The sequence below is a fragment of the Salvia hispanica genome, chromosome 2 (assembly GCF_029641045.1).
Source record: "Salvia hispanica isolate PSC_SH4W2 chromosome 2, Shi_PSC_v1, whole genome shotgun sequence".
NCBI classification, from domain to species: domain Eukaryota; kingdom Viridiplantae; phylum Streptophyta; class Magnoliopsida; order Lamiales; family Lamiaceae; genus Salvia; species Salvia hispanica.
In genome coordinates, this window is record NC_142693.1 from 8,370,574 (window position 1) to 8,398,200 (window position 27,627).

The 27,627-nt window shown below is 36.0% G+C and overlaps 4 protein-coding genes across 7 annotated transcripts; 1 reads left to right on the forward strand and 3 right to left on the reverse strand.

The window, feature by feature from the left end:
* The first annotated feature begins 5,919 nt into the window (after positions 1-5,919).
* LOC125195511 (chloride channel protein CLC-d-like) lies at positions 5,920-13,084 on the forward strand. 2 transcript variants are annotated; one of them, XM_048093683.2, is made up of 23 exons: positions 5,920-6,531; positions 7,054-7,126; positions 7,260-7,481; positions 7,556-7,602; positions 7,684-7,782; positions 8,233-8,307; positions 8,542-8,630; positions 8,811-8,951; positions 9,040-9,110; positions 9,197-9,276; positions 9,365-9,514; positions 9,699-9,755; positions 9,841-9,915; positions 10,041-10,192; positions 10,682-10,817; positions 11,098-11,229; positions 11,336-11,413; positions 11,495-11,550; positions 11,656-11,742; positions 11,826-11,985; positions 12,098-12,199; positions 12,284-12,330; positions 12,594-13,084. In XM_048093683.2, exons 1-23 carry the CDS (start codon positions 6,343-6,345, stop codon positions 12,667-12,669), a joined length of 2,394 nt encoding a protein of 797 aa, XP_047949640.1. In that variant the 5' UTR covers positions 5,920-6,342; the 3' UTR covers positions 12,670-13,084. The 2 variants fall into 2 exon arrangements, with proteins under 2 accessions (XP_047949640.1, XP_047949693.1); XM_048093736.2 differs by having other exon boundaries at positions 5,922-6,531; positions 11,829-11,985.
* A 795-nt stretch (positions 13,085-13,879) lies between these two features.
* On the reverse strand, positions 13,880-15,343 carry LOC125195906 (uncharacterized). 2 transcript variants are annotated; one of them, XM_048094223.2, is made up of 2 exons: positions 15,135-15,343; positions 13,880-14,892 (listed from the first exon to the last, which is right to left on the reverse strand). In XM_048094223.2, exon 2 carries the CDS (start codon positions 14,886-14,888, stop codon positions 14,097-14,099), a length of 792 nt encoding a protein of 263 aa, XP_047950180.1. In that variant the 5' UTR covers positions 14,889-14,892; positions 15,135-15,343; the 3' UTR covers positions 13,880-14,096. The 2 variants fall into 2 exon arrangements, with proteins under 2 accessions (XP_047950180.1, XP_088921667.1); XM_089065541.1 differs by having other exon boundaries at positions 13,880-15,343.
* A 2,157-nt stretch (positions 15,344-17,500) lies between these two features.
* On the reverse strand, positions 17,501-22,566 carry LOC148931519 (uncharacterized). The gene is made up of 9 exons (XM_048093840.2): positions 22,542-22,566; positions 22,340-22,434; positions 19,971-20,060; positions 19,780-19,897; positions 19,463-19,551; positions 19,330-19,376; positions 19,163-19,251; positions 18,336-18,469; positions 17,501-17,992 (listed from the first exon to the last, which is right to left on the reverse strand). The coding sequence occupies exons 2-9, from the start codon at positions 22,379-22,381 to the stop codon at positions 17,537-17,539; spliced, it is 1,065 nt and encodes a 354-aa protein (XP_047949797.1). The 5' UTR covers positions 22,382-22,434; positions 22,542-22,566; the 3' UTR covers positions 17,501-17,536.
* On the reverse strand, positions 22,164-25,852 carry LOC125195660 (uncharacterized). Of its 2 annotated transcripts, none has more exons than XM_048094115.2 (10): positions 25,533-25,852; positions 25,137-25,231; positions 24,899-24,963; positions 24,482-24,525; positions 23,947-24,024; positions 23,655-23,808; positions 23,222-23,395; positions 22,714-22,773; positions 22,542-22,638; positions 22,164-22,445 (listed from the first exon to the last, which is right to left on the reverse strand). In XM_048094115.2, exons 1-9 carry the CDS (start codon positions 25,814-25,816, stop codon positions 22,546-22,548), a joined length of 1,047 nt encoding a protein of 348 aa, XP_047950072.1. In that variant the 5' UTR covers positions 25,817-25,852; the 3' UTR covers positions 22,164-22,445; positions 22,542-22,545. The 2 variants fall into 2 exon arrangements, with proteins under 2 accessions (XP_047950072.1, XP_047949957.1); XM_048094000.2 differs by having other exon boundaries at positions 22,164-22,434; positions 25,533-25,851.
* Between the last annotated feature and the right edge of the window lie 1,775 nt (positions 25,853-27,627).

Here is a 27,627-nt window from a genome sequence, read left to right on the forward strand (position 1 = left end):
TGGGTGCGAGAGAAGAAGAGTTAGGGTTTACAGTTCTATTTTTTTAAATTCGGATATCTTTTTAACTAAAATTTGGGTCGGTTTATATGGGTAAATGGATCAAGTTATATGCATAAATGGATCGGGCCTTGATTAAATAGACTGAAGAGTCAAAACTGAATGCCGTGATAGCTATGCTGACACCATGGCGCCACACTCATGACCGATATGTAACAACATTGGTCTACTTCAATACGTTTTGTTCTATCACGTTTGTATTTGATTTTCTGAGATGCATATGATTGGAATTTTTGTGGTGGGAACCAATTTCAACCATTAACCTTCTCAACCATAAGATTTCAGTTAATCCACTTTTAATCCTGCTGAATTTTGCTTTAGCACTAGACAAGGCGACTACTATTTGCTTCTTGCTCTTCCAAGTCATCAATTTCCATATGGCCAGCTTTTGGTTGATACATGAACCGACTGACGACCCCGACAACATATGCAATATATGGCTTAATGTAGGAATGGTAAATAAATTTCACAACTAGACGTTAATATACACTTCGATATGCTAATTCGGCTCCATATCAATTTTGAACACGTGGTTTAATAGAATAGGGGTATAAGATAGCTTGTAGTCTAGTATCCATGTTTAAAGCATGTGCTAAATTACTAACGGGTCGCAGTGCAGTTGGTAGCGCGGAACTATAGTGACCTTAAGGTCACGAGTTCAAACTCCGCCATTCGCTGAAAAACTTTTGGTCTTAATCCGCAAAACTAGTCGAGTAGGATTAGTCGGATTCCGCTAAAGGCGTGTTCGATACACCCGTGGTCAAATAAAAAAAAAGGCATATGCTAAACTCAAACACAAATAATAATAAAAAATTAAAATATGGCATGATAAAAATATACTATTTGATATCTTGAGTTATTATAGGAAATATTATAATGGATCTTGACATTTAAAAATATTACTAGTATTCAAAATTTATAAAATTAAAGTGAAACGTAAAAGCATTATGATCGTTTTAAAGCATGTCTTGGAATTGAGAATACATGTATAGAGGAGCTAAAACTTTAAATTTATTTATATATTATTATATTATATTAAAAAAAGTTTAACATATAGTAGTGGGGTGCGTTATATTGCTAACTATTTAAGTTCCTAACTCATCAATGCAGTGTATTAAAATGTCAACACGGTGACATCAAAATGTCAACACATAATATCAACACATTATATTGAAGTTCAACAAAATTATGTGTTGACATTTTGATGTCATCGTGTTGACATTTTTAATACACTGCATTGATGATTTATCCAGTTAGCAACTTAAAATTATGTGTTGGCATTTTGATGTTACCGTGTTGACATTTTTAATACACTGCATTGATGAGTTATCAAGTTAGCAACTTAAAAAATTTAGCAATTGATCACATCTCTAATAGTAGATATTAAATCAAAATGACATAGTTAATTTCATTTTATTTTGGTGCAGTTATTCAATTTACAAATATTATAATTAATGTGTCGAATCAGTTTTCAAACATGGTGGAAGAATAAGTAATACTCCCTCCATCCCATAAAAATATGTGCAATTGATATGACACGAGAATTAAGACAAATTGGTAAAATAAGAAAGATGAGGAGATGAGTAGTTAAAGTAGTGTTATTGGATGATGGGACCCACATTTTCTTAGTGATGTTTAATGGCGGTATAAGGGCATCCGCAATGGGGCGGATGATGCATCGTCCGCCACTGCAGCATCGCGGACGATGGGTAACCCATCGTCCACGTCCGATACATCGTCCGCGGACGATGCTCGGAGGATACCCATCGTCCGTCGCATCGTCCGCCACTGTGGACGACGCGGACGATGGGTCACGGACGATGCGACGCGGTTCAGTTTTTTTTTTTTTTATTAAATTTTTAAAACTTATATATTCCTCTTTCACTTCATTTTTCACGCTTCATTTTTCTCACTTCACTCTCAAATTCACTACATTTTCAAGCAAAATGGATTCCGGAGATTATCCGAATAGTCCGATGTTCGGTGGTGTACGATGGCCGGGTACAGAACCCGACGAATACCGGCCATTCGACACCAACGCCGAGTACGATCCCGACTTTTCCACCGACTCATACGGGCTGTCCGACATGGAACCGTCTTCCCACCGCCCCTCCGCCTGATGCACTTTTTATTAGCATTAAAAATACCTGCAAGTATACAGGATAGATCTAGTATAGCTAAAGGTCAGTACCGGATATCGAACACGGGGACTATAATTGCAACTGACTATCATGTACTAAGCGTCAAATACTATCTAGAGAAACAAGAGTTTTGTTTTAACTAGGCATAAATAAATAAAGTTAAACAATAAAAGCAAGAAGATAGAATTAGGCAAATAGAGGAATTTCAAGGATAATGATTTCACTAACTCTTTAGTTATTCTAATTAGTTCTATGATCATCCGACTCAAGTTTTACCACGATCTCTCCCTGTCATGCATCAATACTCGTGTAACAATTATTGTATGAACATATAAGATAAACCAATCAAAGCTATCACCGATCAAAGATTGACAATAATCAAGGTAACGACCAATTAGTCAAACAAAAGTTCAAGAAAAATCAAGTGGAAACGAGTTCTGAACATTAAACATAAAAGAACTACTCAAAAGTCAAATACTATCAAACCTCAAAATTCTATTGTTTAGTAATCCATAGACAGATGAACTAAAACAATAATTAAAGTACGAGACATGAAATAAACAAACAAAACCCAAGGATGAATCTTGAAGTCTCCATGCTCCTATTGCCTTGCTTCAATCTCCAAGGATGGTGATAGAAGGATGGATGAAGGAATTAGGGTTGGAGAATGGAGGGGGAGCCATGAAGGCTCCCCTTTTAGGGGCTATGAAAGGGTTGAATTCTATGAATGAGGTTATGGGGTATATATAGGCTTTAGAAGGATTTAAATTTGGTAATAAGTGTCCTCCAAGCATTAGGAAATATGTAATTTTCGTTCCCATAGTAGAAGGAAAAGATTTGGCTTCACAAGGTAGGGTCGAACTTTGGTAGCTGGCAGGTTTGCGCGACTTTGGTAGAACGGTCATAACTCTCTCCACAAAACTCCGATTGAGGTGATTCTTGTACCATCATAAATCTCTTTTCAAGACGAAGAGAATGGTGTGTAGAACTCCAGGATCGGACTTCAGGATCGCCGGAAAATTGAGTTTGAAGACAGCTGTCATGCGCCGCATTTTTGTGGCGGGCCGCCGCACCTTGGCCGGCGGTCGCCGCGCGCAGTCCAGTAGCTTCTGACTCCTTGTGACGGTCGCCACGCACTTCCCGGATGTCGCCGGGCATGTCTTTGTCTCCGCTAAGCGCCGGCAGTCGCTGGAAGTGTTGCGGCGGTCGCCGAAGAAGCTCCAGATTTCCTACTTCGCGTTTTTACTCCCTTTTTAGGCTCAAATATGCACATTTCTCACAAAACATGTCAAAATACCAAAATAGATAAAATATGCAAATAATGGACATGTAATACAACTTTGACCTTAAAAATGGGCCAAATAATGGCCTTAAAACCGTGCAAAATCCGAGCGTATCACCGCCGCCGCCGCCGCCGCTTCTGGGTCCGCCACCAAGAAGAAGCGGACTAAGGCACGAGCCCAGAAGTTGCCTACAACGGAGGTGTGTGAAGAGTTCGCCCCGGGAAGGACGAACTACTATGACCCCGAATCCATCATCTTGACGAGAGGTTGGATTGGTGTTTCGAAGGATCCGGTGTACGCCAACAACCAGAGGGTGACTGCGTATTGGGAGCGCATCGCCGAGAAATACAACGCGGCCAAGCCGGCGAACGCGTACAAGCGCCACAGGGAGCAGCTCCGCAAGCACTGAGATCAAATAAAGAAGCAGGTAAATTTGTTCATGGGGGAGTACGAGAAGTGCGAGAGGGAGCAGGCTAGTGGCGAGAGTCTCGCGAATGTGCGGGACAAAGCGATGCAGTCGTACATTTCATTGTACGGCGATTTCAAGCACTACCAGTCCTGGGCGCTCTTGAGGGACAAACAGAAGTTCGTTGGTGGTGTGATTCCCCAATCGACGGCGGCGAGGAGGAGGGCGTCGAAGCGCACCTTCACTGATTATACAAGTAGTGATAGCAGCGCGTTTCCGATGGACCTCAACAGTCCGGTGTTCGAGGATGAGAGTTCCGGCACACCGATGTCCTCCCGGCGTCCCCCTGGCGTCAAGGCTGCCAAGGGCAAGGGCAAGGCCACATCCTCCTCCGCCGCGCCGCCTGACCAGGCCCCGTCGCCGACCCCGAGTTCGACGCCATCCGCGACTTCGACTGCGGCCCATGCGTACGCGGATTTGGCGGCCTCCTCCGACTACCGGACGTTGTTGGACGCGCACACCGCCCTCATGCAAGCGACCAACCCGGCTCAAATCGAGGGCATCCAGCGGATGATCGATGGCCTCAGCCGCAAGTTGGGACTTCTCTAGACTAGCCTCCTTTTTTTGTATTTAGTGCTTTTTTTATTTCTTTTTATTTTGTAACTTTTTTTTAATTAGTAAATTTAGAATCTCCCTTTAATTGTGTTGTTTTTATTTACATTTGCAAACATAAAAATATAAATACAAAATAGTAAAATGCTTAGGGCGTCGCTTAGGGCGGGCTATAGTCCGCCCCACTGCAGGTGGAATAGGAGGAGGATAAAATGCTGACGTGGCGGTGCATAGGGCGCCGCTTAGGGCGTCCCATTGTGGATGCCCTAAGTTGTAAATAAGTTGTTGTATAGGAGTAATAAATTGGGATAATTTTCCAAAAATGGAATGCACATTTTTATGTATGACGAATGAAAGTAGAAAGTGTACATATTTTTATGAGACGGAGGGAGTGATTGCATGTATGAGCAATCTACAAAGTTAGGCTTGTATGAGCAATCTATTAAGTTAGGCTTGTTAGTCCTACTCATACTGTGAGAAAAGTGAGTTGAAATGTTATCGGATTTATTCCAACTTACTAAATTTAGCATTGAGATCCTTATTTATTTATGACTAAACAAACAAGAGTATGCAAGCTCTTTGAATTTCTTTGTAAGGTTGAGCTTCAAATTTATTTATTTTTTCCAAATTTGTTAAATGACTAAATTCCGATTGTTGGTTATCGTTCAATACCAGTCCCCTGATTGGTAAGGAATAAACTTCTGAATGCATATTAGGAATTAAGTGGATTTGGTCTTTGATGGGTAATGCATATAATGTTGTGTCATAATTTTATAATTTGATGGCTTAGACTTTAGACATAGTGTAGATCTACGAATGCCCCACTCACTAATAGTGGTCGACATTTCTTGGAATTTTTAAGAGGATCCAATTAGAGTAGACAATACACCTTTCATGATTCATGTATTTAGGTCTACAAGATAATGACAATACCCGTCCAAATTTAGAATTTAATAGTATGACATTGCAATTTAAACGTTAAATAAATATTCTATTTCAAAAGAGGAAGATAGTTTAAGTGATAGATGTGACGATCTCAATTAAATGCAATTTCATATATACCCTTTATGTCATTGTATGTTTGGCTTCATGTATGTTCAATTACTCCTTCGTCCTATATTAGATATCACATTTGGGAGATGATATGTAATTTTAGGAGATGTTATTTTATATGTTAAGTGGTGAGAAAAAATATAATTGTATAACTGATATAAAAGATAACTTTTTTTAAGAAAAGAAAATGTGACATTTTTTGAGACAAACTAAAAAGGAAAGTGTAACGCCTACTGTAGAACTGAGGTATATTATATTTCGATTATATATTCAAAATAGATTTACTTCGAAATTAAATAACTTAAAAGTAAAATTAACCGTCTTTCATACTCATTCGGTGCAGTTGTCACTCTCGATTTCTCTTGACCGCCGAGATAACTATTTTAATTTTGTTTTTTTTTTTAAGAAAAATTGGCACTCAATTCAATTCCACAATAACTCTTTCCTCTCAATTCGTGGGAGCTGCAGCATCGCTAAATCTCTGTAATTTGGTTGTTCCTTTTTTCTGAATCGTGTGATTCTCTGGAAACCCCTAAAGATTTCACTCCGGAAACAGTCTTATTCAGTTAGGGTTTTGATTTGATCCGGGAAGGAACTTGATTCCGCCTAGTCACGAAGCATTTTGATTTGGAATCCAGTATTTCTTCTTCTAATTGAAGAATTCCCCCGAGATTTAAGTGTTTGGATTTGATCAGATTGTGGCTTGCTTTTACGTACGAATTTCGCTTCATGCTCGTATATTGAGTGACACAGAGAGAGAGAGAGAGAGAGAGAGAGAGAGAGAGAGAGGATGCTGTCGAATCATTTGCAGAATGGGATGGAGACGGCGAAGTTGATCTGGTCAAGGGTGCCTAACTCGGAGGTGGAAGCAGATGGGATTGCTGCCGGAGATTTCAGCCGGATTAACAAGGACGATGGCGGCACTGTTGAAAGCCTTGACTATGAAGTAATTGAAAATTACGCTTACAGACAGGAACAGGTGCATCATCATAACACTTGCGTTTATGCGTGAAGTTTTGATCTTTATCAGATTTATGGGTTGAATCATGTAGCTTGATTGTAGATTTGTTAAGAACAAACTGGATCATGGATTTAGATGGTATTTGTGACTGATTTTTACTTTGTTGAGCTGAATTTACTAGTTTGATTTGTTTTTTCAAAAGGAGAATTATGTTTGGATTATTAGCATTAATGTGGAGAAAAGCTTGTCGTACCTCCATGTTGCTAACTCAATTGGCCTTTTTATGCTACTATTGCATTCAATTTTATATCTTCTTTGAAGGTATCTTGCATTCCATTTTATCAATAGGATCCTTTTTTGTTAAAAGAATAATTTAGGCAAATGCAGAGAGACCAAAATCGATGCTAGTCAAGAAATTATGGAGTACAAGTCAGTTTTAGTGAAAAAATAATTCAGGACTGGGTCATATATCCATGAATATGACTTACACATTCTTTTTCTTATTATCGTAATGGTTCAGTCTGTATTGTTGAATTACAGGCAAAAAGGGGGAAGGTTTATATGGCATATAGTGTGGTGGTAAAATGGCTTATGGCATTACTTATTGGGATCGGTAAGTTTGCTACCTCTATCTTCGTCTGATCAACTGATTGATTAGATATTCATTTTCTCGGACTAAATCTCCAGAGCCAACAGAGGGCCCAGAAAGTAACTTCTTTCATTGATTTCTTGATATTTACCATCAGGTACTGCACTAGCTGCCGTGTTTATCAATCTTTCTGTTGAGAACTTTGCCGGATGGAAATATTCCTGGACATTCAATCTGATTCAGAAGTCATACTTTGCTGGATTTTTGGTCTATACACTGATCAACTTGGCTCTAGTGTTATCCTCAGTGTATATTGTTACACAATTTTCACCTGAAGCAGCAGGATCGGGAATCCCTGAAATAAAGGGTTATTTAAACGGTAAGTTTAAATGAGACAAATCTCTTGGTGGTTACTTTCTTGTTGAATCTCATGGCAATCCTCCACATGTGCAGGAATTGACACACATGGTATACTATTGTTCAGGACTTTAGTAGGCAAGGTAGGGTGTCTGTTCTCTGCATGTTAATTGATACTAAATGATTGCTGTGTGAATGCTTACATTAATTTACCCCATCTATAGATTTTTGGAAGCATAGGATCCGTGGGAGGTGGTTTAGCACTTGGTAAAGAAGGTCCACTTGTGCATATTGGCGCTTGTATTGCTTCCATGCTTGGACAGGCAAGTGATAAATGTTTGTGTGAATTTCTTGAGGACCTTGTTTCCATGGTATATTGAGGCCTTCAAATTTCATTCAAATTCTATGCATAGACTAGTCAAATAAATGATCACTTGTTCAAATGCTTTTTTATTTATTGGTAAAGAAGGTTCACTTGTGCATATAGGCACTTGTATTGCTTCCACGCTTGAGCATGCAAGTGTTTAAATGTTTGTGTGAATTTCTTGAGGGATTTGTTTCAATGGTAAATTGAGGCCTTCAAATTTCATTCAACTTCTATGCGTAGACCTGTCAAATAAATGATCACATGTTTAAATGCTTTTTTATTTATCGCTAGGCAACTCCCAAGGGAAGATTAATTACAGTGACCACATAAGAATTCTTTTCTATTTCTAATGTGCTGCTGCTGGACCAAGCTGCTTTCTTAACTTCCCTCTTGTTTATTGCTACAGGGTGGATCCACAAAGTATCATCTGCGCACTAGATGGCTACAGATCTTTACCAGTGAACGAGATCGGCGTGATCTTGTGAGTATGATCTTAACATGTTAGATATCCCGAGATGGATTTAATGGGGAACTTGTATTTTTAGTTCTAAGTTCCTTTTCCCCTTGTGAATATTAAATTGATCCAAACCTTTTCTGTAACCTATGTGGCCAATTGAATGTGGTTTTTTTAAAAGGGTACATTGTTGTTGTGATTGAAGAGGCGACAAGGCCTCTCTGGTTTGCTCATTTGTACTGTTTTAATTTTTTGAACAAGGTCACCTGTGGATGTGCAGCCGGAGTGGCTGCTGCATTTAGAGCTCCAGTTGGTGGTGTATTGTTTGCACTAGAAGAAGTAACATCATGGTAATATGCTCTCTTCATGTCAGCAAATCATTTTTGGTTTGATCTGCCAAGTCTTCCTATGCTAGTGGGCATTAATTACTATGGCTAATTTGTTTCAACAGTCTACTTGAATTCCCTAAGTTGCTTGGATTGGTTGAGTATGATTGTTTCCTGAACCCAGTTATGTCTTTCTTATTCAAGGTGGAGGAGTCAGCTCATGTGGCGTGTCTTTTTCACATCTGCCATTGTGGGTGTGGTTGTACGGACAGCGATGGCGTGGTGTAAGAGTGGAAAATGTGGACATTTTGGTTCTGGAGGCTTTATTATTTGGGATATCTCAGGGTGACGATCTGAATGCTTTACTTGATTATGTCTAGTTTATTTCTGATCCATCTGTGTTGACATCCATTCTGACAAAGGTTCTTTTTAGTGGTCAAGAAGATTACTCATTTCAGGAGCTGTTGCCAATGGCAGTTATAGGTGTTATTGGGGGTCTTCTTGGTATGTGCAAATAAGTAAGAAAATTTTGACAACACTAGAGTGATGGTCTTTGCTGATGTAGTCTTGCCTCACTGCTGCCTTTGCAGGAGCACTGTTCAATCAACTTACTTTTCATATAGCATACTGGCGCCGAAATTATTTGCATAAGAGAGGGAACCGTGTGAAGGTAAGTTCCTGAAATAAGATTACTATGCTTTGGCAGTTGGCACTATCTTGGTGAACTCTAAATTGACTTTTCCCACCTCGTATTGTAGGTTATTGAAGCGTGCATTGTCTCTTTGATAACGTCTCTTATTTCGTTTGGATTGCCACTCTTTAGAAAATGCACACCCTGCCCTGAAGCAGATGCTAATTCTGGCATCGAGTGTCCACGTCGCCCAGGGATGTATGGGAATTATGTCAATGTAAGATTTCTTCAGCTTCTTGCTCATTCTTCTGCAGGAGGGTTGGTTTGGTTTAGGCATAACTATGTGTAAATTCTATGTGCCCATGTGGAAACTCTCCACTAGATAAACACGACATACTGCTCTTTTGTGGTTTTGTATAAAGTATGAACAATGAATTGATATTGGATCTTCTATGGTACAGTTTTATTGCGGTGACAAGGAATACAATGACCTCGCAACTATATTCTTCAACACTCAGGTCAATTACAATTCCACTGCAGTTCTATCTTTATGATAGTTATGATATGATCCTTGCTAATGACCAGTGATGCTGATGCTTGCAGGATGATGCAATCAGAAATTTGTTCAGTGCTAAAACAATTCATGAATTTAGCGCACAGAGTCTCCTTACGTTTTTGGTATTGCACTACTTTTCTAAATGGTGATCTATTATGAGAAAAATATAGCATCTCTCTGTACTATAAATGCTAATAACTCTGCTCTTCTGACCGCTCGATGAACGGAATTTTGTGTTCTTGTGCAGGTCATGTTTTACTCTTTAGCGGTAGTTACTTTTGGCACTGCTGTTCCAGCTGGTCAATTTGTTCCTGGCATAATGATTGGCTCTACTTATGGCCGGCTTGTTGGCATGTTTGTTGTAAACTTTTACCAGAAGCTGAATATTGAAGAAGGAACGTAAGTGCCCAATCCCACTCTCTGCTAGTTGACCAATTATTGACCCTCGCTACCAACAGCCAAAACTGAATGTATTGGAGCCATCTTTAAGTTCAAAATTTATGATAACAAGTATCAAACTATCAATAGAGTAGAAACTACTGGACCCAAAATTGAAGTAATTGCAGCTTTAGTGATTGGAGTATGGGCCATAAACTTTTACCCATTGATACTGAAATACTAGAAATGCTTGAGATGTTAAGTTGAACACAAAATGTGTTGGCATTATTTTCTGGTTTTTAAAATTTTGATATATGCTCTGCAGTGCATTTACTTTTTAGATTTTTAGTTGAAGAGTGTACCATGACATTGTTATACATGAAATGGCAATGGTAGCTATAAAGTTTGAGGCGGTCAACACAGGGATACATCATACGCCTTTGCAATTTTGATAATGCTTTTTCACATAGTCTCGGCAATGGTCTTAAGATTTTTCATCTCTGGAATTAGGTATGCTCTTTTAGGGGCTGCATCTTTTCTTGGAGGCTCAATGAGAATAACTGTATCCCTTTGTGTAATCATGGTCGAGATTTCAAATAACTTGAAGTTTCTACCTCTCATCATGTTGGTTCTCCTCATATCCAAGGTATGGTCTTCCTGAAACCTATATAGCTAAGAACTATCCGCTGTTTTGAACAAATATGTTTTTTTGCTTCTTTCTTTTTACATTTTGTTAATATCATTCTCAAGTCACCCACACCATTGTGTATATATGTATCGATAATGAAATCCTAGAATCTTCTAGAACCTTACTCGTACTCACATGGTTTCAAGAGATTTTAAGCAAAGCCAAATGCTGTATCAAAGACAGTCTCTAGTTGTTTTATTTCTTTTCCATTCTTTAGATTTGACAGAGCTGTCTGCAGGCTGTTGGTGACGCTTTCAATGAAGGCCTGTATGAAGAGCAGGCTCGACTAAGGGGTATTCCTTTATTGGAATCAAGACCAAAATACCAAATGCGAAATATGACAGCGAAGGAGGCTTCTGGAAATCAACAGGTTGGTGGTATCATCCCCAGCTACTGTTTATTAGTACCACTTACTATATGGGTCTATCCCATTTCATTGCCTCGAATGTGTTCGTTTCATATATATTTTTTTGTAGGTTGTCTATTTCCCTCGTGTTGTGAAGGTTGTGGATGTACTTTCTATTTTAAGGAGCAACAATCACAATGGGTTTCCTGTAAGTTGGTGTATTATTTTCAGTTCTTAGTCTGTAGGAGCTGTATTTGATGATTGATGCATTTTCTTATGTGCCTTCCAGGTCATTGATCACACAAGAAGCGGAGAGACGCTTGTCATCGGCCTCATATTGAGAAGGTGGGCTTTACAATTGGTTTTCAACTTCATAATTTCCTAACTATTTTGCTTATGAGCATTCAAAATAACTTGATTTTCAACATCAAATCCTTTTCGTACTTGCAGTCACCTGCTAGTGCTTTTACAATCAAAGGTCGACTTTCAACACAGTCCTTTACCCTTTAATTCGAGAGATGGGCCTGTACCAATCAGGTGGTGGAAATAAGTTGCATTCCACTCACTCATTTAGTAACATGAAGAATATGCTAATTTTTTCTGGTTGGTCGTCCACATAGCAGGCACAATCTAACAGAATTCGTCAAGCCTGTTTCCAGTAAGGGGATTTCTATTGATGACATCCACCTAACCCCTGATGATCTGGAAATGTACATTGACCTTGTTCCATTTTTGAACCCGTCACCTTATGTTGTTCCAGAAGATATGTCATTAACTAAGGTGAAAATCGCATGTTATCTTACTCTTGTGGTCGTCACTGTATTACTTCATTTAAAGAAGTGAGGTTGAAATTGTCACCATGTTGATCATGATGGTGGTGGTGGTGATTCAGGTATATACTTTATTCCGGCAATTAGGTTTAAGGCATGTACTCGTCGTTCCACGTGCTTCTCGTGTTATCGGAATGATTACGAGGAAGGATTTGTTGATAGAGGTATTTTAGTACAGATATTCTCTTACCCAGTTGAATGTGATTGCACTTTGTTGTAATCAGAAATATTTTCCTCCTACTGCGCAGGACCATGAAGATACAACGACCATAGAGCTTCAATCCACTAGTGTAAGGTCTCAAATCTGCTCTTAACTGTATTGCTCTGACTCCGCTGCATCATATAATCGGATTCATTGATATGCTGCTTTTGAAACTTTATAAGATAGATACATTAGGACACATCACCATTATCCCTCGTAGCTAGCATGTGTACAATTTGGAATGTCATCAATTCAGGCAAATATCTTCTCTTCGGTTAGACCTATTTTGTTTGTCGTTTATTTCTAATTGTAGTTGACAGTATGTATATGCATAAATTCTTCTTATGGTTCGGCAGGGATCATCAAAATGACAAAAGAGCGTCGAGGAGGAAAGATGCTGAGCAACCTTTACTTGATGGTCTTATCGTCTAAGTTACAACAAGGCCGTTCATGGCAGTTCGTTTACATATGTTGTTCCAAGACCAGGCTTTTTCAGCCTCCTCCATTCTTTAAACAAGAGGTTCATTCCTAGTATCTCGAGATTCATTATAGGTATGTAGTGTGTTTCTTGTGTTCCCAATACATAGAATAAGACGAAAGTGTCGTAAAATAGTAAGGGACGATGATGGCATAAGGCGGCGAGGAGTAATGCGATACAAGCTGTGGTATGTGATTCTTGATTTGGAAAGATGCAAACTGTATCACTTTGTAATCTGGAGGATATTGTACGTAGTTCTGAGTTTAGGCCTTTGTATATTCATATATTGAGATAGGAAGGATTACAGCTCACATTTCTCCCTTTTCATTTTTTTCTTCACCATGAAATTTAAAGTTTTATATTCGAGTATTTTAATCAAGCATGTTGGTTTACCTATTTTGAAATGGGAGTCCATAAAAATAATGTATTTTGATTTCTTTTATGAAGGGTAAAGGTGTCATAGTTTTTATTCATCTGCCTGGGTTCATACATCAAAATAAAAAAATCACACGATCACACATTTATCATTATATAAATAATAGAAACAAATTTAAAATCTTATACTGACAATAACATGTTGCTCAACTAACATATTTTACACCAAATTAGGACATGATTGAGAACCAGACAACTCATTACAAATTCATAATAGCTGTCACCTAATATAGTCAAAACATCAACCAATTTCTTCTTTTAACTAACCATGGAAAATTTTGCAATTTAGTAGCTAAAACTAAGCAGAAATACAGAAAAACAATACCCTCATTCTCTGTTCTAAGCCAGTTTTCTTCTCTTCATTCTTGTATCATATATACATTTTTTCATGTATATATGATGGCATCATAATAGAAAGGAAACACAGTCTAAAATGCTGGTTTAGAGTAACAATAATATGTATATTAGATTGCTTAGAAGTAAGAAGCTAGCATGAATATCTTCAACAATAGTTATATCACAGATAACTCAATCTCTAGTAACAAATTTTACCACAAAAATGCTAGTAGTATTCAGCAACCTAATCTCCAACTAAGTAGAACCAACAAGAAAATTGTTTGTTCAACTAGAAAATGTGAAGCTCTGATTGAATCTATCATCAAATAATGTATTATTTGATGTATGGAACAGAGATTATATTTTATAATGGCTCTTGTCAAAACAAGATAATTTACAAAGTCATTCAGCCAAAAAGACCAAGGATCAAGATGAAATTCTCAATGAAATGACTCACAATCACAAAGACTCGAATTGAAGCATCATAATGCATTTTTGCTAACATTCTATGGTGACAAAATGACAATTCTAAAGCAACCAAATTCGCCATCAAAGATAAACCGATCAAAGAATATCAAAAGTTAGCAACCAAGGAAGAATCAATATATACCTATTCACTCTTCCAAGCATATAAAACTAGCGAAAATCCAAGACTTCTCGATTTGGACTCCTTGAAACTCTCGGAGCAGCTCAACGAGCAGCCAGATGGATCAGAGAGCGAAGAAGGGCTGCTCCACAGTTTCTCCGCTGACAAACTAGTCTGAAACATGAAAACCCCACTCCCCACGCTCGAACCAAACAACCAGCTATGGACATCCCAAAACACCTCAACCGGCCTGTCATCAACCAAGATTGTACTATTCCCGCGGAACTTCCAATGCAAATGCTGCACTTTCATCACTGTTTTTGCATCAACACAAACCACAAGAAACGGATCATCACCACCCCTTGTGTCACATTCGATCTTAAGGTCATGGATCGGGCCCATTTCACAGAATCGCGCCTTGGTACCAAAAACCCTCTTCCCAACAACATGTTCCCTCTTGGCAACAAGCATTGTTTTAGAAACTGCAGCAGCTGCTCCAGCTTTCTTGAATGCCACTTCTGCCAGATCCCCAATGACCAAAACCATCACTTCTCTACACACAACACCTACATAATAAGACCCCAACGGCTCCGGCCCTGATCCAAATTTCGCCACAGAAAGATCCCAAAACACTTCAATTTTGCAAGAATTCAGCTCTATACACTTGGAGCCTTTCCTCTTTGAGAACAAGGAGGGCTTAACATCCATTTTATATACAAATTGATGAGATGCAGCATCTATCTCAACACTGAGGCATTGCCCCATCAAATTCTTGCTCCAAACAATGCTAATCAAGCAAGATTTATCAAACAGCATACACCTATACATGCAAGTCACAGAATTCTGAGAGGCTTTACTCACAATTGCACTTGAACACGAAGCATCAGCAACTTGAACCCCACTCTCTCCAAAACAAGAAGGAAAATCCCTCATTTTTCCCACAAAATTGTACACAAACTCAGAAGAATTTTGTTTATACCTTAATAAAAATCTAATCTTTACGCCCCATTTTGAAGAGCAGGAAAAAAAGCTAGAGAGATTGAAAAGGGCAGGTAAACATACCAATATAATTGAATCTTTTCAAGGTAGATAGAGTCAAGAATTGTGTGAGGGATTTGAATTCAAGCAAAATGGAACTACTTCAACAAATTGGGGTAGTGATGCAAGAAGAATTTGGAGTTGAATGCGGAAAGGGAATTGTTCTTTGAGGTACAAGGAATCATCTTTTTCAAGGAAAGGACAAAGTGTTTGTCTGGATTAGGACCGATATACGCTCGCTCCTTTCTCTTTGAATTTTGTTTGAATAAAACATGAATATATACAATTAATTTTTTCCTCGGTTAATTTTTAGAATATCTTACAAATAGTTTTTTCTACAATAAATTACACCATTCATATATATATATGGTATAAAGAGTTTAAAGTTTACATAAAGAAGTTTACATAAATATTTTATTTATTGCGTCATCTACATGTAAATATTGTTAAGTTTTGATCTGCGTTATGAAACAATAAATATTTGGTAACAACATGAACTAATAACAATAAAATATTGTGTATTATCATGATATAATAATGAAATATTTTGTACTACTATATCATTAGGGCAAAAAGTTGCGTTTTCTAAATATAATTAGCAGAATACATTAAAAAGAAGCACAAATACGATTTTGTATAATTATAAATATTTTGTATTTTACCTGAATAAGATTGAACGCATATTTCTATCTGTCGTGATTACACAAATTCCTTCGAGTTTGACATGTTTGATAGAAGTTCTATTCTAATACCATCTCCAATCATACTCCATAAACGAGTTTTGATGTAGAAATCTTCTCTAAGAGCATCTCCAATCATTCCACTAAACTTAAACCCGTTTTAGTGTAAATGTCACACTAAATATTAATTTTACTCCAACCATTTACCCTAAACTCAAACTTAAAAGAATATTCTCTAAATTATGCCTTTTTTACTCACAAAATTTGAAAAAGTTTTAGGTTTTGGTTTAGTGTAAACCTAAAAATAGGTATTTTTTTCTCAAAAACAAAAAATGGGATTGGTTTTTTAGTACTATTGGAGCTAAATACCTATCCCATTTTAGGTTTTAGAATACCCTTGGAGATGGTCTAACTATACAATAATCTCAAACTCATTTTTGGTGTTTTTTGTGAAACAACACTAAATTTGGTGTTACTGCAAAAATTTTATGAGATAAAAACTCAAAAATGGTGTAAATTTTGAATTTGGTGTAAATGGTTGGAGTAAAACTACATTTTGGAGTGACGTATACTCAAAAATGGATTTGAGTTTAGTGTAAATGGTTGGAGATGGTCTAATAGCGCCCCTAATAGCGCCCCTCCTAACAATTTTATAAAATAGTACTTCATCCATTTTCTAAAAATAAAAACTCTATCAATTTTGGTCCATTTCCTAGAAATATTTTTTTTATAATAGAAAACATTTTTTTAAGGATCCATTTTCTAATAATATTTTTTTTGTCTTTTTCTTATTTTACCAATTTTATATTATACTATTTTTTTAAAAAAATATTTTTAAAAAACAGAGAAAATAGTAAAATTATGCAAACATACTTTGATTCCGCTACTGCTAGTTATATTAATGATGAGAAACAAGACATTGTTTATTTTTCATTTAATGTATAACATATGATATTGAAACTATATATTTTCATGTGGAGTATATTATAAAGTATACAAGAAGTAATCAAATGATAACGGCCATATTAGACATCCAAATTCGTGATCAGATTGCTAAAACCTCTTAGATTTTAATTAATGAAAATGCTGATTAGTTGAGTGATGGAGACTTTCCTAATTTTTATAAATGATGGAATAGTGATGGAGTGTAGTTTATTTATATTTATTTGATTGATATGTTAAATATTTTTATGACAATTGTTGAATTTAGTTACTCTTATTAAACAATAAACAATTATGTACCGGATAACATTTTAACATGCACAATAAGCGAAATTTAGTTTACAACATATCACTACATCAATGGCATGCAGTCTAAAATGCATACTACTGTTTTTTTTTTCCTAAAACAATCTTTCAAATTCATGCTTGAATACTTGATGTATATTTTTGTTTATTCATATTTTATTTTAGGTAATATAAATAAACGTGATAAGAATACATATTTTAAATATTTTTTGTCATATAATTCCAAGATATATGAGTTATCTAAACGCAGGAAGAGTGATGGGAAGGGCAGATTGTGCAGTGGGAAGTCCTTATGACGTGGCAGGAGGTGTATTTGGAAAGGGCGTCGGGGAAGTCCGCCCATTGGAGATGCTCTTAGTAGAGAGCCACGCAAATTTTCTAAATGATCAATTGTCAATTACTAATATATAAGATGAAGAAAAATTAAATTGATAATGTAACCAATGGAGATTTATGGGCTGATAATACCAAAACAAGAGCGTTTCAAAATAGATACTCCTAGATGAAAAAACGTTGTGAGTGAGAGACATGAGTACGGGTGATATGTGGATACACAACGGAGATGAGGCCGCCAAGAGGAGGCTTCATCTTTGATCTATAAATCATCTCGTCGTAGGGCTGTCGATATAACTTTATATATGGCATAAACGATTTGGTGCTGCTCTCCACTCTACTACGAGAAAACAAGGATGACGAATGGATTTGTACAAAGAAGGAGGGTTTTGGAGTTCTTGGCTGTGTCGTTTCCGGCAAGAAGCCCTTTCCGACCACCCTTAAGGAGCGAGACCTAACATTCAGATGAGATATCTTCGCACCTAATTTCGACTCCGAGAATCTTGACGAGGAGGAGTTAAAGCGCAGTCGCGTTAGATCATCCAATCCGGCTGATTCTTCAAAATCGAGCGACGATATGGTGATTGTGATCGGCGAAAGCTCAACGAATGGCCTAACTCCCTATAAAATCACAAGTTTAAAATAATTACTATTTTTTAAAGAAAAAAATGCTCAAACCAGACGGGCAAGCCATGAGTTTGCCAAAAGAACAAACACAACACATAGCACAAAAAGAACTCCCTTTGTCCCTCGTTTATAGTTGAATGTAGGTCTTATTTTTATATATTAGTAGAATGTGAGTGTAATGATTTAGTGAATTGTGGAACTCACTTATCTAAACCGGAACTTTAAAACGTGTACATCCCAAAATGCCAACCAACTACTTTTTCACATCAAATAAAAAGCAAGTAAAATGCAAACATATTTATAGTAAAAAGAGAAGAAATAAAAGGGTTGATGGTACCTTCCATAGATAAGAGAAGAGGGGTGGAGGGTCAATCACAAAAGCCTTGTGAAGTCTTCCTGGGTAATATTCACCTACGATTTTCAGACTTCCAATCAACATGTTCATCAACCCACCTGCTGATCTGCAAAGGCCTATAAATTGACTGTGATTTCCAACTCGTAAAATTATACTCTATATTCAAGTACAAAATCACTTGTCTTAATTTGGATTCAAACACAAATTAATTTATTTATTAGTAGTTACATATTTAATACTACTAAAAATTATAAAAACTTCTGATTATTATACCTTTCATTTGAGTCAGATTAGCATACAAACAAATATAAATGAATAATAACGTAAAGAGATTCATTTGTGTCAAATAAGCATCACTAGAATAAGTATGAATAAGCAACTACTTTAAAGCATGTGAGAATTAAATGAAAGCATTAATGTTTTACTATCTTTATTCACTTTACAAAGATACCCTTTTATGATAGTCAACTCCATAGCTTTATTCATTTTACAAGGTATGCCTAATTTAATTAGATGAAAATATGTGAAACTCTCGTAAAATAAATATATAGATGTATATAGGCTCTAGCGATGAACTATCAACTATTCATTATCGTCAAATTTCTAGCACGGCTATAATTAATTAATCTTGTAGATGGTGTACTTGCCTAAAAATAATATCTATGTGAGCTACAAATTAAATAAATTTTTATCAATAAACATCGATTAAATTGAAGCAAAGTCATTTTTACGTAATTTTGCTAGATTAATTAAAAGTAATAAAAGTTTTAAGTATAGTATTTCTTTAAACTTAGCAAATAAAAACTTACTTGCATCAAAGAGGAGGACAAATTGTTCGACATTTTTTGCCATGGTTTGAATTGCAACTTCCAGTGTAAACACTAGCAACCGATTGAATCTAAAAAAAAATCAAAATATTTATATATAAATAAATTTATATTTGTGATGATGATCAGACACACAAAAATAGACTTACAGTTTCTGAGAATGGAATTTCTGGTATTCTTGAGTGATCCGGAAAATCTGCAAGTAATGTTTTACAATAATTAATTTGTTATGAAGAATTAAGTATTTTAGTAGCTAGTACAAAATTTGACGTAAATATATACCATGACAGGTCTTAGTTCGTCGTCATGACCAGCAACGTACGCCATTCCTTGAGCAATCTCGTGAGAGAATTCATCAGCCTTCAAATGATCTTCAAATAATTCACACAAAATCATCAATTAATAAGTTGTACTACTATTTCCTTTTTTGTGTTTATCTACCTACAAAATAATTACAAGAGTTTGAAAAACAAGGCAAGAATCTTACAAGTAGTTGGATGAAATAAAGGAGATGTAGGCAAAGAAAAGGTGGGTTTTAGAAAAAATAGAAAGTTAATTAATATAGATATGTGGAAATTAAAGAAAAAGAGAAAATTTACCAAGGCCAAATGAATCTCTCCAAGAAAGGCAATTCCTGAGATGTTTAGCTGCTTTCTTCACACTTTGGCCTTTGGCTTTCAAAAACCTCTCCACGCATGCATTGTTGCAGAATTTCTCCTGCAAAATTATATTATATGCATATAAAATGAGAGAGTGAGAGAAGAAATGAATGAAATGATTATAGAGATACCTGTTTGAGGGAAAGTGGAGATTGTTTCTTGAGAAGTTGAATAACGGATTGAACTCTTTGATTATCTTCATCTCCCTCAAATCCCATTTCCTTTGGTTGTGCAGTGTGTATGAAAATTGAAATGAATGAATGAATGAACGAATGAAACAAAGCAGACCACACTTGTGTTACCAAATCTTGATTCTTTTAAATGTTTGTGTTGCCAGCTACACCTACTAACTAAGTGTCCACTCTGTGATGCTGTGTAGTTTTAATGTGGAGAGAGAGAGCTAGAGATGCTATTAGCAAAGGAGCTCTTTTTATAGGCGTGAATAATACTTCATTTATTTCCACTCAAATAAAAAAATGACTTATTTCCACTACACATTGTATTTCCCTCCAAAATGCAACTTCAAAAACACTAACACAACAAACTTTGATAACTAAGACAAGAGTATTGGAAAATTAAGTACCGAGTAAGTGGATTTATAGCAACCAAAAAAGCCATATATTTATAGTTCAGATTAAATTATCTAGTTTTTCTCATAAAACCTTTCACTTCCCTCATTTATCATAAGAGCTAAAAAAAACTTCTCATTTTTCCACTTCATTATATTTTACCTTTGCATTTACTTTGCTATAGCCTATATTAGTAAAAAAAATTACTCAAAAAACTATACAAAAATTGAAGAAAATTAACTTGTGCGTTGAGCTTGATTGGGTGCTGCAACCCCATCTTGCAGTCATAAACCATTAAGCATCAACCCGCACCCACAGTTCACGTCTTCAACAGTCAGTTGCTATTTTAATTTTAAAAACTATCCTCCCACTGTCCCACACACAAACATACGCAAATCCAAATTGATTATCTTTAATACACAAAAATTATGATAGTTACAATTACATTCTTGCAATATTAGAAGATTATCTCTGAGTATTATGATAGAAAAAAATTTATTTCTCCCAAAATCTAACTCACACACCCACGAATACAACACGGCACAGTGATGATTTCTTTCTTAGCAAAGTCACCTATGAACCGATCGGCCCCAGTGAAAGCCACATAAGGAGGCATGGTGTGGTTTTTAGATAGTTTGGAATAATCTCAATGTGGTTGTTTTTCCACACTGCCACTGAGTGCCACACATACATACATCGTCCCCAAATCGATTTCAATTGCCCGTACTTAGCCCTTTTCCAGACATTAAATAACGCTGCAACTAAGAGAACAAAAGTGCAAAAGCAAATTCTTCAACTGAAAAAATGGAGATTTCAACATATAAGTATGACCTTGCTATCTGTCTCTTATCTCTTGCCCACTCCCACTCTCTCACCTACCATGTCCAACACCTGAAGCCCCTCTTGTCTTTCCTGCAAAAGTTGTTGCGTCTCCACTCGATTCAGAAGAAGAGTATGTGCTCACCACACTTCATCAACCTCCCATGATCTATTCCATTCCTTTTTGTTTCATTATTTCTAGTGTTTTATGTAATTCTATCTATGCCAGAATCTAATAGGCCTTCATAACTCATCTACTCTGTCCCATCCGGCCCAAGCTGCATGATTGCATACTATTGAATTTTCAGGCGGTGGGATATATATCCTGTACGAGGACGTAAAATCCTGCCCCTACGAAGATGTTCACATACTATGGTCCATATTAGTGGAGTCTTGTGCACCAGCATTGCCAACAGCAAAATGAGATCATTCCACATGCACATATATATTACTGTACATTCGTTACGGTTTTCTATCTCCATTCTTCATATTTTGGTTTCATGGTCTATATTCTCCCGGATATGTACATGCCACCAACACAAATTACTCAAGTTATCGAGTTGTTGAATTTAAGAACTTCTAATCTACGAAGTTTGGCATTGCTATCTTGCTTCTATCTGCCTACCTACCTTGTGAAGTTCCTCTGCCTACCTACCATGTGAAGTTCCAGTAAATGGCAGAATTTCTTCAAAATATTCATGAGCTAGAAGCTCAACTGATAATAGCTACTAATGGACTATAAATTTTCGCATATATTTGACGAGCAAATACACTTATGCATATTCCAAGTAAAAAGAGTCCTTACTTCCGATTGAAATTAATTGTTGTTATAGACATGTAGGCATTGGTTAGGTCACTCATAGTCACTACAATTTTGATGCATCACGAAAATGAAACGGCAAACTGATTTTTTTAAGGCATAACAAACTTCTCAGGTAGAAACGAGCTATTGAAATTTTTATTTACCATAACCAACGTAGATATTCTGCAATACATGGCTAATCAGATTTGTCCCAATTACAGGACCAATGAGATTGTGATTAACTACTATAGGTACTGAATAAAGGATGCGTGAGGCTGATAAGTGATCCCGTACTAGGGGAAGATGATACCTTTAAAAGGGATCTCGTGATCAGAAATGATAAGCGAACCATCTAGATCCTTCCATACATCCTAGATCCAGAGAGGCCGAGACAGGACTAGGAACCTTTTAGAAAACTGAATAGATTAGTTCAAGATATGTCGATGACATGAAACAAGTAAAATGCACCCTGATCAAAGACTTTCAGGTCGTTAGAGATGTGAAGAAATTACCTCTTTACAGTGCTGAAACACCTGCCAACCACTGCTTAAAATAAGCTTGGCTTTCCATCTCTGCGAGAGACAAGGCTCCTAAAGGACTCACAGTTATCTGCGATAAACAAGTGGCAAATTACACATGAACAAGTATCATTCTAACTATCTACTTACGGAAAAGTGGACATACATATCCTTCTCTAAGGCAATTGTAGTCTGTATCACTATTGTCAACTTGTGATCCCTTCACCTGAAAAAAGGATGCAGAGATAATTACTGATACAGCATAAAACAACAGCATAATCTTCATACAATGTTCTGTAGTAACAGGTGGAATGTAAACACATCAATTAATAGAAGGAATTGATAGATATGTTTTGAGAAATACAGCGATACATAACTCTATGCATCTTCTTATAGGGTAACTTCAAATTGCTCGAAATCAAATTCCCTTGTGCATATAAGCATAGGGGTAGTTATCAACACATAACTGCAGAACTTCAGAAATGACTAAATAGTCCTAGGTCTAATATATAAGTCTAATAAGTAACATTTGACTTAATACTAAACTTATCATAAATCACATATTCGGAAAATATTGAAATCTTTATCAGGTAGTTGTATTGACTAGATAGATGTCCGAGGAAAAAAGGCCATTCATATATACAATAGAGCAACTATAAGATAATGAGTCATACTTCTCTTTTGAATGCAAGTTCATGCTTTAAATTAGCAAACGTTGATTCAGAACCCGATGATGAACTTGTCTCCATAGTCATAGTTGACAACATTTTCCCTCCTTCAGATTCAGAAGTAACTTGTCTCCACCCCATTTTTACCATAGTCTTGCCCTGATTCGTAAGTCGATAACCCTGTTCCGGACCAGCAAACAAACATTGATATACTTATAATCTTCACTAAACGAGGCAGTGGATTTGAGATATGGGAGCAGAAGAGCACGATCACCATTCATCGGAAAACAATAAAATTCAAGGGATGTGGTCGTAACAGTTGCCCACAAATCCATGTTGGTCAATATTATATGTGTATAGATTAAAACAGTCGCAAACATATTGACTTTAACACCTCATATCAGCTCAAGTGACTTGCCAAAGCCTACCCTGCACTGACCTTATGATTCGCAACATCTGTTGGTATATCTACATTCAGAAAACAGTTTTGAGGGTGTGTTTTTTTCTTGATTTCATGCAACAGGCCACAGATTATGGGCAAGCACGCCTCTGCTGCAAGTTTAAAATCATCTATAGTACTTTTCCCTCCAACCCTGCAAGCTAGAACTGTGTAACTATTATTCTGATTTCTGAACTCCTGTCTTTAGATGAAGAAGCAGTATAGATTACAAAACACTATAGTAGCAAATCTATGCAGAGCAGGGTTCTGAAGTAACATATTCTATACATACCAATCATATGATATAGAGATCGAAGCTATTCCATTTAAAAACGCTTCTCGAGCCCCTGCTACAGTCCCGGAATATATACTGCATTCAGCAAGATACAAGAGTCATTGCATTAAGGTTACAGGTAAACATATAATATTTGCTAGGACATCAAACTTTAAGAATTATAGGACTCAGAAGGGTCGACATTTCTGTAATGGTACTCGTTGATTTCATAAAAGCATCAAGTTCAAGTACCAGTTGATTTCTGTAATGGTACTCCTTCCTTATATTTATATAGAATGTTTAGACATTTTCCGAGTGGCAACTTATTATTCGAAACATTTACAATATCACTTACATAAAAGCATCAAGTTCAAGTACCAGTTGATTTCATATTACTGCATTTCATATAGAAACAAATAGTACTATGGTTTATTAGGTGCACACTACTAGCTCAATAGAGAAAAACTGCATGGAAAGAAGTTAGGAGCAATTGTACATCCAAAAAACAAATTATCAAAATGACCCAAAAGTCAGATATAGAATTGTTACTGACATGTGATAACCACAATTGCTACCCATATTGATCCCACTGATAACCTGCAGGAAAGAAGATTAAGAATTGGAATGTGGAATTATATCTGCAAAACTTCTTACTGGCACATGCATACACCAACAACTGTAGAGAAGCTATTTTTGTACATATCAATTCTGAGCCATGAAATAAAAGTTCTTACTAAACGATACACATATAGTGATATAGGTGAATAAATTATGCATGTATTAGGCCTGTATTTTTCAAGTTAAAGTTAATGGAATGCAGAGCACATAGTTGCAAAGCACAATGTTACCCTACAATGTGAGAAGTACAATTGGTACATAAGCTTGGTCACCTAATTTGATATAAGAGGACAGGGTGCAACCAAAGCAACATACTATGAAATGTAATTCAAATGCTGACAAAGTCAAGTACCAGATCAGGTACTGATGTGAATAGAGATTTGGAAATTCCTAATGATGTACAATCAGCAGGAGTACCTGCAAGATATGGTATTACATTTAAGGACAATAAAGTAGAGATAAAATGTTTCCACTTGAGAAATGTGTCAATTAGAGTGGGACATTCAAAAAAGAAAATTGTGTCCCTTGGAATGGAACGGAGGGAGTATCAAACCGAAACAAATATAGTTTCAGAAAACATCGCAACCTACCAGAAACTGCAAAAGCAACTGTCCCGCCAATTTCGACTGGCTTGGCAAATAGAGGTTTTTGCCATGTGATGCTATGACTAACTGCAGAATTTTCTCTGGGAATTTATCAATGTAAGAATTATCAGATGAGATTTATTTTTTCTACATAAAACCTGATTGAAAATCATGATTCCATTAGTAGGGGATTCAAACGATCAATGCCATGAAAGGAAGCAAAAAATTTAACTAAAACAATACAAAAATCACAGGAAAAGGAAATCAAAATATAGTGTATCATATACTGAAGAATAATTCTACAATAATTTCGACCTAGTTTGGCACAGTTCCTCTCTTTCTCTCACACACAGATAACATACAATTGCAGACGGAGAAACCAATGTGAGGTGGAAAACATACGAATCAGGAGCGCAAACATAGACGTTAAAACGATTGGAGGAGACGAGGACATGAAGGAGAGCTCGAATTCCTGGAGCATCTATTCCGTCGTCGTTGGTGACCATCACCGTCGGGCGATCGCCGCCGCCGCTGCTCATTTTGGCAATTGATTTTACAGTTATCTCTCTTCTTCCTTTTTGGCGCCAAAAACTTACATTTACATTCCTACTCACACTATCTAAATCTGAGGTATTTCTACCTTTTATAATAGCAATTGATTTGGATGCAATGATCAATTCGCCCATTTTTCGACTCAGAAAAAGAAATGGAGTATAATAATTCTACTATATTTATCAAGATTAGATTATTAACTAAAAGTCTAAAATATAGTACAATTATTTTTAGCCAATAAATATAGTGCATTTTATAGGCGACTATAAAAGAGTAAACATAACTCTATAGATCATGCTGCATTAAATTTACTACGGCGGAATCTTACGTAAAATAAGTTGGTTTTATATTCCTCCTATCCTAAAAAAATACTGAGAGTAACGTTATAAGAAATTAATAAAGTAAAACATATAGAAAGAAAATACGATGGTGTGTTGTTAATAAAAAATAAGGTTTACCTTATTAATGAAAACTTACTGAAATTAGAAAAATCTAATTTTAGGGAATGGTCTAAAATACTAGTAATAAAAATTGACTACTTTTTGGGGATGGAAGGAGTATTTTGGATTTGGAACACTAAATTCTAATACGACAAACTTTTACATGAATTAGATTGATTTAATTGTTAAACTATATGACTGGAATCTATAATGAAGTTACTGCATTAGTTTTATATAGAGCGCATCACAATTGGACATGTTGATGTATGTAATGCAACTTAATTGATGAGATATTTCCTTTTGTGCTCATACATCGAGATCATTGAATATATTTTTATCCCTAGCTCGACACTCCCGTGACGCTTTGAGGGCGTGTTGGCTGTTTCGGAAGAATTAGGGAGTGGTCTTCAGATCGTGGCTACCCTTTCTAGCATATAGTTCGTTCGGGTTTGTTTTTTTCCTTTATTCGGTTTCCGGCTCGCCTCCCTTTCTGGCTTGAGCTTTTTGTAGTATTGTCCAATAACTTATACATTGAGATCTTGATAATATTTTTCCATGAAGTAACACATAAATGAAACCATGTATTGTCCAATTCAATAACCAATTTTATATATGGTTCTTCATAAAACATGTGGACGCAAAGTTGGAGTGTAAGAGTGGCGAAAATGATTGTTTTCATTAATATATACATATAAAATCCTTGTAGGTTACAAGATCTTTTACTTAATATTTGAGCAAGTCGACATAAGTAAAACTTTTGATATGATAATGAAAATGGTAATATTAGAAATATGCATCTGTTTTTTAAAAAATGTTGGCAGGTATCTGAAATGAAATTGCATTACCCAACTAGTATTAATTTATTCTGACTGATTGTCTTTTTTTTAATGTTCTGATGATTGTCCAAAAGTGTTACTAAATGTAGCAAATTAAAAAGGAAAAACAAAATCTCAAACGACATTCACCCCCCAAAAAAAGTGATACTAAGCATCTTATAGCTTATAAGCTCGTAATTATATTTATACTAATCAAACTAAGTTCTTAATTAATTATTGTCGGCACGTAATTGTATTTTAAAAGCTTTTAAAGAATATTTAATCAAACTTCAAACGATAACTTTATGTCACAAATATCATGCATTCATTTTCTTGACCACGAAAATCTTGATTTAGCTGGTCAGATGTCACTGTGTAATATACATTTAATTTTAGATGACATGACAAAAAAAATGTTATTTTTATTTATAATTTATATTTAAAAGAATAATGAGTTACGCCAAGATTTTGCAGCTAAAAAATGACACATGATATACTATATTTTATTGATACAAAGTCGATAATTTGTGAAGTTTAATTAAATATTTGGGGAAATTGAGAGATTCATTGTCATTCATTATTTGTAAGTAGTGTGGTTGTGTGTGTCTATTATTAATAGTATTACTATTAAACTATACAGCAGCTTCTGTACAGGAAATAAACAAGCATTTTTTGTAAATTAGGTAAAAT